This window comes from Heterodontus francisci, chromosome 34 (genome assembly GCF_036365525.1).
Source record: "Heterodontus francisci isolate sHetFra1 chromosome 34, sHetFra1.hap1, whole genome shotgun sequence".
Classification (NCBI taxonomy): domain Eukaryota; kingdom Metazoa; phylum Chordata; class Chondrichthyes; order Heterodontiformes; family Heterodontidae; genus Heterodontus; species Heterodontus francisci.
In genome coordinates this window covers 9,019,515-9,030,909 of record NC_090404.1, presented here as the reverse complement: position 1 = coordinate 9,030,909, position 11,395 = coordinate 9,019,515, and the positions used below count along the sequence as shown (strand labels likewise).

The following is an 11,395-nucleotide window of genomic DNA, read 5'->3' as shown; positions in this document are numbered from 1 at the left end:
GGGTTGCCCTGCAGAAGGAGCATGCGGTGTCCACCGGTATGCGTGATACATTCCGCCAGTCCGCAACCAATGGGCATCCCAGGGTACAGAGTCTCTCATAGAAATAGGTTCACAACATTCTGGTTTAGTTGGAAAGGTTCCCTTTGCTGTTGTGGGATTTCAATGCTTATTTTGGCTGCACTTTGTTTGATTGGATGACAGTTTGGGGGAACAAGATTGGAAAGAATTTCCATAGAAACTAGAATTGTCCTGAATTTCTATCCTGCATTTACAATGATGCCTTATGTAAATGCCTTTTACAGGGTATTAGAAGAGGTGGATTTGAAGACAGGAAACTCAAACCAAACATCACATCAAGATTTGACAGAGTCTCTTGATTCTTCAGGCCCAGAATATTAAATGCTGTCTGTGGGGAAAAGATTTCAAACATCAGTGTGACTGGAAAAGCACAGAGACACATACACCCAAGTGACAGTGTTCCAGTGTACTGACTGTGGAAAGAACTTTAACCAGTTACACAGCCTGAAAAAACATCACACCATTCACAGCAGGCGGGGGGGGGGGTGGGGGGTGCAACTGTACACGTGTTCTGTATGGGGACACGACTTCAACTGATCATTCAACCTGGAGAGACACAAGGACATCTGCACCACGGAGAAACCGTGGAAATGTGGGGACTGTGGGAAGCGATTCATTTCCCCATCCCAGCTGGAGACTCATCGGCGCAGTCACACTGGGGAGAGGCCGTTCACCTGCTCCCTTTGTGGGAAGGGATTCACTCGATCATCCCACCTCACTGATCACCAACTTGTTCACACTGATCAGAAACCTTTTAAATGTTCTGACTGTGAGAAGAGTTTTAAAAGAAAAATGGATCTGTTGATACACCAACGCACTCACACTGGCGAGCGGCCGTTCACCTGCTTTGACTGTGGGAAAGGATTTGTGAGTTCATCCAACCTTCTGACACACCAGCGAGTTCACACTGGGGAGAGGCCGTTCACCTGCTCCATCTGTGGGAAAGGGTTCACCCAGTCATCTGCTCTGCTGACACACCAACTTGTTCATACTGATAAGAGACCGTTTAAATGTTCTGACTGTGAGAAGAGCTTTAAAAGCACAACAGAACTGCTGAAACACCAACGGGTTCACACTGGGGAGAGGCCATTCATCTGTCCTTTGTGTGGGAAGGGATTCACGCAGTCAAAACACCTGCTGTCACACCAGCATGTTCACACTGAGAAGAGACCTGTTAAATGTTCTTATTGTGAGAAGAGATTTAAAAACAGAAACCACTTGATGCAGCACCAGCGCGTTCACACGGGGGAGAGGCCGTTCACCTGCTCCGTGTGTGGGAAGGGATTCAATTATCCATCCCACATGCTGGCGCACCAGCGGGTTCACACAGCGGGGAGGCCATTCACCTGCTCCGTGTGTGGGAAGGGATTCACTAATCCATCAAATTTGCTGAGACACCAACGGGTTCACACTGGGGAGAGGCCGTTCACCTGCTCAGTGTGTGGGAAGAGATTCTCTCAGTCATCCAACTTGCAGAAACACCAACGAATTCACAAGCCACTTCAGGGGTTGAATTCTGCTGTTATTGCCACTATTAATCACATCCAGGACTGAACAATCTTTATTCTGACAGTTGGTGTTTGTTTCTTTTGATGTTAATAATCCCTATAACTGGATTAGAGTTTAATATTCTGGATAAATGCTAAATAAATAGCTCTGTTTCCAACACACAGTGTGTCGAGTATTTTTTCTCCAGGATAGGAAGAGACTCATAGAAATCCTGTTATTGACTGTTCCATTTCTCCTCTGTTAAAGAAAAACTTGTATATTTGTAGTGTCTTTCATGACATCAGGACATCTAAAAACACTTTACAGCCAATGAAGTTCCATTGAAATAGCAGAGGGTCTGACCATCATTTTCCAGTCCTCACTGGATACAGGTGTGGTGCCGGAGGATTGCAAAATTGCTAACATTACATCTCTGTTTAAAAAGGGAGTGAAGGATAGACCAAATAATTACAAGCCAGTCAATCTAACCTCAGTAGTGGGAAAATTATTGGAATCTATTCTGATAAACAGGATAAACTGTCACTTAAAAAGGCACAGGTTAATCAATGATAGCATGGATTTGTTGGGCAACAATCTTGTTTGACAAACATGATCGAATTTTTTGAAGAAGCAACAAGGAAGATAGATGAGGGTAGTGCAGTTGATGTGGTCTACTTGGATTTTAGCAAGGCTTTTGACAAGGTCCCACATGACAAACTGGTTAAAAAAATAAAATCCCATAGGATGCAGGGAAATGCAGCAAGTTGGATAGAAAATTGACTCAGTGGCAGGAAACAAAGGGTAATTGTTGATGGCTATTTTAGCGACTGGAGGGCTCAGGACTGGGTCCCCTGCTTTTTGTGGTGTATATTAACAATTTGGACGTAAATGATCAAGAAGTTTGCGGATGACACAAAGATTGGCCGTGTGGTAGATAGCGAGGAGGATAGCTGTAGGCTGCAGGAAGATATTGATGGTCTGGTCTGATAGGCAGAAAAGTGGCAAATGGAATTCAACTTGGAGAAGTGTGAGGTGATGCATTTGGGGAGGTCAAACAAGATAAAGGAATACACGATTAACGGGAAAATACTGAGAAGTGTAGAGGAAGTAAGGGACCTTGGAGTGAATGTCCACAGATGCCTGAAGGTAGCAGGACAGGTCGATAAGGTGGTTAAGAAGGCAAATGGAATCCTTTCCTTTATTAGCCGAGATATAGAATACAAGAGCAGGAGGTTATGCTGGAACTGTATAACTCATTGGTTAGGCCACAACTTGAGTACTGTGTGCAGTTCTGGTCACCTCATTACAGAACAGATGTAATTGCGCTAGAGAGGGTACAGAGGGGATTTATGAAGATGTTGCCAGGACTGGAAAAATGCAGCTATGAGGAAAGATTGGATAGGCTGGGGTTATTCTCCTTTGAACAGAGAAGGCTGAGGGGAGATTTGATTGAAATGCACAAGATTTTGAGGGGCCTGGGTAGAGTGGAGGTGAAGGGTCTATTCACCTTAGCAGAGAGGTCAGTTCTGGAAGTGTGGTGGAGCACGAGCGTACGTGTTAGGACCCGAAAGATGGTGAACTATGCCTGCGCAGTGCGAAGCCAGAGGAAACTCTGGTGGAGGTCCATAGCGGTCCTGACGTGCAAATCGGTCATCCCACCTGGGTATAGGGGCGAAATACTAATCGAACCATCTAGTAGCTGGTTCCCTCTGAAGTTTCCCTCAGGATAGCTGGTGCTCGTCCACACGCAGTTTTATCTGGTGAAGCGAATGATTAGAGGTCTTGGGGCCGAAACGATCTCAACCTATTCTCAAACTTTCAAGTGATTGGTAGAAAGATTAGAGAGGAGATGAGGAAAAACATTTCTGGTGGTGATGGTCTGGAACTCACTGCCTGAAAGGGTAGTTGAGCCAGACACCCTCAACTCATTCAAAAGGAGTCTGGATATGCACCTCAAGTGCGATAAGCTGCAGAGCTACGGACCAAATGCTGGAAGCTGGGATTAGAATAGGTGGATCGTTTTTCGGCTGGCACAGACATGATGGGCCAAGTGGCCTCTTTTTGTGCCTTAAACTTTCTATGATTCTATGAAGTGCAGCCAATGTTGTAAAGTAGAAAATGCAGCAGCTAATTTGCACACAGCAAGCTCCCACAGATAGAAATGTGATAATGCCCAGATAATCTGTTTTAGTGACGTTGATTGAGGCATAAATATTGTCCAAGACTCTGGGAAGAATGCTCCTGCTTTTTGAAATAGCTTCTTTTACACCCATTGGTTGAAGGTCTCATCTGAAAGACAAGACTCTGACAGTAGAGTGCTCCCTCAGTACTGCATTGGAACATCAGACTAGATTTTATACTCAAGTCTCTGGATGTGGATTTGAACCCACAATCTACAGACTCAGCGATGAGGATGCTGCTACTGTGCTGCAACTAACATCTCATCATTAAACTCGATTATTTCACTTCTCAATACATCCATTCTTCTCATGGACATTCCAGAGGCCTCTCCTCACCTTCGTATCCAGGGAAGGTATTGGTAGCAGGTCTTTGTACCTGTCCTGGAAGTGTTTGATGGGACAGTGTAGAGGGAGATTTGCTGTGCATCTAACCTGTGCTGTACCTGACTGGAGAATTCTTCAAGCAGACACTCAGTGCTGAGAATGCCCCCATTCCCCAGTACTGACATCCATCACCACAATGAAAATAACATTTAACCCAAAGATAAGAGAAACCCATCAGTTTCTCCACCAGATACAGATCCGAAGGGACAGTGAGTGTCCGTAACATTTTTGTACAGTCTGCTCGATACTTCATCCGTTGGTCTGAATCTTTTGCTGATCATTGAATTTGATGTCCTCTAGTTACTGACTCACCGACTGATTTTTCCTCATTTACCTGATGAAGTTTTGGACCTCTCCCTCAGATCTCTAATGAAAAGAGCCCCAGTTTCTCTAATCTCTCCTGATAACTAAAGCCTCTCTTCCCTGGGATTATCTCAGTGAATCTCTTCTGCACCCTCTCCATGACCTTGACATCCTTCCTGCTGTAAGGTCCTCAAAACCTGACCCAATATTCTAACTGCAGCCTAACCAATGATTTGTACAGGTTTACATGACCTCTGTCCTTTTGTACTCCTTAAGTATAAAACCTACGATCCCGTTGTGCTTTTTAACCACTTTATCAACTTGTCCTCCCAGTTTTAAAGGTTTGTGTCTCTGAACCCCTTGTAGGGTATGGAGATAATAACATTAAATGTTTGAAATACCTTGACATCAAATATCTGATATAAAGAGTATTCTGGGATAGAGAAGTTTAGTCTGAGTTAGAAACTAAACAGTCTCTTCACTGCAGACAGGTCACCATGGCAACATTGATAAGACATTCCGTTCCACAGAATTGGCTGATTGGAAACTCTAATCAGATCAGGGGAAAGGACTGGGTTTGTCTGTTATTAACCACAATATAAATTTAAACCAGAGTGAGGAATAGAGTCATACAGCACAGAAACAGGCCCTTCAGCCTATCATGTCTGTGCCGGCCATCAAGCACCTACCTATTCTAATCCAATTTTCCAGCACTTGGCCTTTAGCCTTGTATGCTATGGCGTTTCAAGTGCTCATCTAAATACTTCTTAAATGTTGTGATGGTTCCTGCCTCTACCACGTCTTCAGGCAGTGCATTCTAGATTCCAACCACCCTCTGGGTGAAACATTTTTTCCTCAAATCCCCTGTAAACCTCCTGCCATATACCCTAAATATATGCCCCCTGGTTATTGACCCCTCCGCTAAGGGAAAACGTTTCTTCCTATCTAGCCTATAAATGCCCCTCATAATTTTGTATATGGAATAGAATAGATTAGGTTATAATGTGTGATGTTTATATCGATAATTGTAAAACTGTAAGAAATAACAGAATTAACAGTAGGCAGGGTAGTTTAGGGATAATGAGAAATTGTTGAAAATAGAGACATGTTGTCGAAGCTTTTCATCTTGCACTCATCAGGACAATACGCAAGAATAACCAATTAAAGGGAAAACAATAACTTATACTGCATGCGAAGAGAGTGCTGATTGGTTGGCAAGTAAACTCTGATTGGTAGAGGTGTTGCCATGGAGAATGCACCAGATTACGGTGACTAACAGTTAACTGCCAAGCTTTGTCTAAAATTTAAATAGGCAGCTTGACTCTGATTGGTCAAGGCATTGCCCTGAGGAATGAACCAGCGAATGGCTGTCACTTATTTTGTTCAGCTGAAACAGACACAATGTTTGTACACATTCTTTCTGTCTGCAAAGAACAGGGCCCTGAGTATTAATATATGTAGCTTCCAATATGCACAAATGCGCCACACTGCGAACCCTACTGACAATCTTAAATTAGTTGCCAGCATAATTCCTAGCACACTGAGGATTATTTAGCAAATGTTGTCCCATCGCGGAATCACATCTAATGTTGGACACTGTGCTCTGAGATTTGCAAGCACAGGCTGGTTGGTTGTACGTTGCGAACAGCAGAAGGGACATGCTGTTTGATACGATCCACCAGTCCTTGGGACGTACAGTTTATATCCCTAGCATCACACTGGCATTGAAATTAATAAGTCACATTACTCATTTGTGTGATAGGCAGGATGTCTTTTTGGCTTGACGGCAGCATCCTATTAGTGGCGAACACCATACGTGTTGCTACTGCATTGTAGCAGCGTGAAACAGCTAGCTTTACCTGTTGCTCAAGCTTTTGGGATACATTACCCTTCCAGGGTAATTTGAGGTCGACTGGGCACTTTTCAGGGCCGGAAAAGATGTCCTTAGGCCCATTCATAAGTTTGCACGGTATACAGCAAGAAATGATCGGATCAGGGTAGCCATTGTCACACAGAATATCTTTGATTCGCCCTAGTTCAGCATCAAGCTTTCATGGTGAGCAAATGGCTCATGCCCTATTTATGAGGTTGCCCATAAGGCCAATCTTATAGCGCATGGAACTGTAAGTATCCCAATGCATGTATTGACCAGTGAAGGTAGGTTTGCGATAGACCGTGGTAGAGAATCCCTTAACTGATTTCTCAACTAGTATGTCAAATAAAGGGAGCTCATTTGAATGCTCCATTTCAAAAGTGAGTTTCAAAGGTAAACTGATGCATTCGCCATGGCAACAACTCTACCAATCAGAGTTCACTTGCCAACCAATCAGCACACTCTCTGCATGCAGTATAAGTTGTTGCTTTCCCTTACATTGGTTATTCTGGCGATTGTCCTGATCAGTGCAAGACGAAAAGCATTGATAACATGTTTCTATTTTCAACAATACTCAAGATAATGAGAAAATTACTGAAGAAAAGTAACTGCTGGGAACCAGGGAACGTGTCCTTGTAAATCACAGATTAGAGAAATTCCAGCTGTCTTTTCCTCACTTCCTGCCAAAACCCAGCAGAGAAGACAAAGAGTCAGGGACCAGAGTTGGATTATTACAGGATATAAAGGTGAGGGTATACTGCTGTAAGGGGGCAGTCGGGACTGGAGACACCGGAGATCAAGCTCGGGGCACCCGAGGCGGGGGGGAGGGGGTAGAGGGTGAATGGGGGCACACAAGAGAGAGAAGGAGGCAGAGAAAGAGAGCAAGAGAGAGGGACAGAGAGAGGGGGACACGAGAGAGAGAGGGCAGTGAGCAAGAAAGAGGAAGAGGGGATCAGAGAGAGAATGGGGCAGAGGGAGAGAGAGGGGAGAGAGAGATAGAAGGGGGACAGACAGAGAGAGAGTCATAGAGTCGTACAGCATAGAAACAGGCCCTTCGGCCCACCGCACCCATGCCAACCATAATGCCTATCTATACTAATCCCACCTGCCTGCATTAATTCCATATCCCTTTATGCCTTGCTCATTCAAAGAGAGGAGGGACAGAGAGAGAAGGGGGGGTGACAGAGAGAGAGAGAGTGGGGGACAGAGAGCGTGGGGCAGAGGGAGAGAGAGAGAAAGAGGGAGAGAAAGGGGAGATGGAGAGAGAAAAACGACGACACAGAGATGGGGGAACATCACAGAGACAGAGGAACACAGTAAGAGAGAGGGATGATGGGGTGGGGGGAGAGGGTGCACAATCAAGATCACTCCTGCCAGATGGACATCTATCCAGAATACTCCACATTACTGCAACAAGTGTGCGGGCAAACATTGCCTACTTGTGCAAGCAAAAAAATGCCAGGTATCTCACTAAATCAGTGTCCAACATAGTGATGAGAAAGTAAGTCAATCAATTAATCTCATTTAAAGGTTCTTCACAAAAATGCACATTTGTTGTTGTTTTGATTAATAATAAGATCATTTTTGATGCCTTTATCTTTACAAAATTGTCCCACCAGCCCCTATGTAATTAATCTTCAGTTTTTAAACTTACAAGGAAACCTGTTGCTGTCTGTTTATTTGACAAATAACACACAAATGGGTTAAAAATCTAATAATAAATTCATTTGCTCGGTCAGATGAGAGTTGAACAGTGGTAACCATCTACACCCCTCACAACATAGGCACATCACTGTGTAGATCTGCCCTGCAGTGTTAGTCCCTGGGTATCCAAGCCCCACAGTGCTGGTACCTGGGTAAACTTGTCCAGCTTCACTTGTCAGAGCTGAAACATGTGGAATTTGTCCGTGAATCTCACATCCTGAGAACGTGATTTTGAGAATGTGCGGTTAAGATGACGTGACACCCACTTTCCAAACAAAATTCTTCCCACTGACAGGATTAGAATGGTGTTTCCCAGAGGCAGAGGGTGGCGGTTTTCCATCCACATAGATCCTAAAGAGAGTGATCTGATTCCGAAGATTCAGGGAAGGAAATTCAGAAGATCCTTTGAGAGTTTAATGACTTTGGAATGGATACTTTTTCCCGTGTGACTTGTGTGGGTTGGAATGATGAAATGTTTGTTGGAGTAAGTAAATGCAGAGAATTCAGTATTTCACCTTCCTCAACACTTTCTCTGACCTGAAGCCAAGAGGTTAGGTGTTCATGTCTTATGGGGATTATCAGCTTCACCTTACTCACAGAAGTTCCCTGGTCACTTGGGATACATCTCCTTCAGTAAGAGGTAAGAGTGTGTTGTTGGTTTCTTAACAGTGACGAACACAGTTCCTCTCCATCTGCCAGAATTACTGCTTTGCCTGGAATCAAACACAGGTCATAGTGGTGAAAGCACCAAATCCGAATCACTAGACCACCAAGGAACACTACTTAAAAACCCTGTGACAAATGTAGATATAATTGAAGGTATTGGTGTTAATTGACTTTTGACTATTTGTGCTGGATGTAAATCCATTTCATAACTCTGCTGCTTACAACCCTATTTACATTTGTTCATTTTTCACTTCAATTTGTCTTCATTCGGAAAATATTTCCTGCCTGCTTATTTCTCTCTCACTTTTCATTTACACCGAAATACATTTATACACAACGCAGATACACATACATACATTGAGGTCAGGTAACCTGATGGAGAATAAACACTGTTTTTGATTGTATCCAAATGGGACAAGATTTGGATGGTCATCGTGCTCTGGGACTGTGTGCAGGCTGAACTTCTGTTCCCGCCGTACCATCCTGACTTGGAGATATATCGTCACTCACACTGCAGAGATTCAAGAAGAAAACCCGTCCTCACCTTCTCAATGGGCAGCTGGGGATTGGAGACATATGTAGGTCTTGCGGATGATGCCCATATCGCAAGAAAGAATGGGAAGAAATTGGTATATGTAAAATAAATTAAAAGGCTCCAAGTAAATACTACCTCCTAAAATAATACTCTTTGTTAAGCAACATAATATCCCCTAGAATCTCCCTCCTTTAATTGTCTCACATTGAAAGTTGCTGGGCCTGCCTGGGTTTAAATTACTCAGGTAAACCAGCAGCTTCCCCTGCATCTCCACTCCAACTCAAATTGATGCAACAAAACAACACCTGCAGAGAGCTCCCCAGAGAGCTGTGGATGCTCAGTCTATGAGTATATTGAAGGCTGAGATGAATAGATTGTTTGGACTGTAAGGGAATCAAGCGCTTTAAGGATTATGTAGGAAATTGTAGTTGATGTGGAGGATCAGCCATGATCTTATTAAATGTCAGAGCAGACTCAAGAGACCTTATGGCCTAATCCTGCTGCTTCCTTATATCTTCTTATGTGCCCAGACCACACAAATCAATGGTTATTTATGATTTTTAATGAACAGCTTTGCACAGGACTGATAGTGTGTAGTCATGGCCGAGTGGTTAAGGCAATGTAATCGAACTCCCTTGGGGGTCTCCCTGTAAAAATTCAAATCCTGCTGACTAGGCTCCTGGTTATTAGTAAAAAAATTCGCTGGGTCTTTGCTGAGCAGGTTGTCAGTTATGAAGAAGAAAATCCTCAACCGCAAATGTGGTTTCTTATTTCCATTTAGCTGCAAGAATTCATGACATTTGCAGTCACATATGGAACAAAGATGAGCCAAGTGGGTGACTCTCTTTCTTTCTGTCAGTCTGTCTCTCTTTTGCATTCCGTCACTCTCGGTCTATGTGTCTTTGTGTTTTGCTCTGTGTCTTTCAGTCCCCCGAGGGAGTGAACACATTTTGACCATCTCAGCCTGTATTCTTATCATTTGCAGTTTCATATTCAAATATTATGGAGGAAAATATCAGGATAAAAAGATACAAGAGGAGATGGCACCTTTCTGTATTTTCTTCAGTGGAGACTATTTAGTGACTCAGTGCCCGTATGCTGCAAAGTGGATGATGATTGAAATTGTCACTGAGCAACATTGAAATAGACTGAGACTGAGTAGTTGTGATCCAGTGGTTAGGACAATGGTCACATCCAGAGAATGAATTAATAAATAAAAATAGACCAAACTGAAATCCTTCTGTCATTAGGAATTTTTTCTACTGCTGTCAGAGTTCTCGCAATGAACAGGAAAGTAAAAGTTTACTCATCACTTTTCTGGAACGGAGAGGTTATAATAACCAGGAGAGCCTGAGCAGGCTGAGGTTCTTTACTTGAGAAAGAGAAGGCTGAGAGATGACCTGATAGAATTTGGGAAGCTTTATCCCTGGTTCATCAGGAAATCGAGGTGAAATTTATTCACTCAGCTTCAGATTTACATCTCCTAAATCAGCACCAATCACATAATGAAATATTTATATATTGGAAAGAAAAAATCCATATTGAGCTGTCATTCTAAAGATCAGATTTTGGCATCTGCTGAATCAGCGTTTTGTCACACCCTGGTCATTAGATTACAGCAGTGACTATGCTTCAAATGTACTTCATTGGCTGTAAAACACTTTGTGTTGTCCTGAGATCGTGAAAGGTCTTGTTTAAATGTAAATCTTTCTTCCTTTCTGTCTGTCAATCTCAATGAACAAAGATATGGATTTGTGAAATATATCAGTTCCTTTTAGTGTCTACTCCACTCTCGGCCTCTCTATCTATTTCTCTGTATATGTCTCTGGCTCTGTCTCTCTCTCTTGGCCTGACTCTCAATCTCTCTCCCTCTGTCTGAATACCTCTGTCTATATTTGTCTCTTTCTCTCTTTGTTTCCCTCTCCTCGATCACTGATTCTCCCCTCTGCCTAGAATCTGGTTGCTAACCAGGTTAATAGGGCTGTCAAGAAGGCATATGGTGTGTTAGCTTTTATTAGTAGGGGGGTCGAGTTTCGGAGCCACGAGGTCATGCTGCAGCTGTACAAGACTCTGGTGAGACCGCACCTGGAGTATTGCGTGCAGTTCTGGTCACCGCATTATAGAAAGGATGTGGAAGCTATGGAAAGGGTGCAGAGGAGATTTACTAGGATGTTGCCTGGTATG

The 11,395-nt window shown here is 43.4% G+C and overlaps 1 protein-coding gene across 1 annotated transcript in view; it reads left to right on the top strand.

Annotated features, from left to right (window-relative positions):
- Nucleotides 1-615: 615 nt before the first annotated feature.
- Nucleotides 616-11,395, top strand: part of LOC137348589 (zinc finger protein 850-like) — a gene marked incomplete at its 5' end in the record, with an annotated part of 47,847 nt that continues 37,067 nt past the window's right edge. Inside the window, one exon of the mRNA XM_068013874.1 lies at nt 616-1,574. Within this exon, the coding sequence (XP_067869975.1) occupies nt 616-1,574 (959 nt within the window). The remainder of the gene's footprint in view (nt 1,575-11,395) is intronic.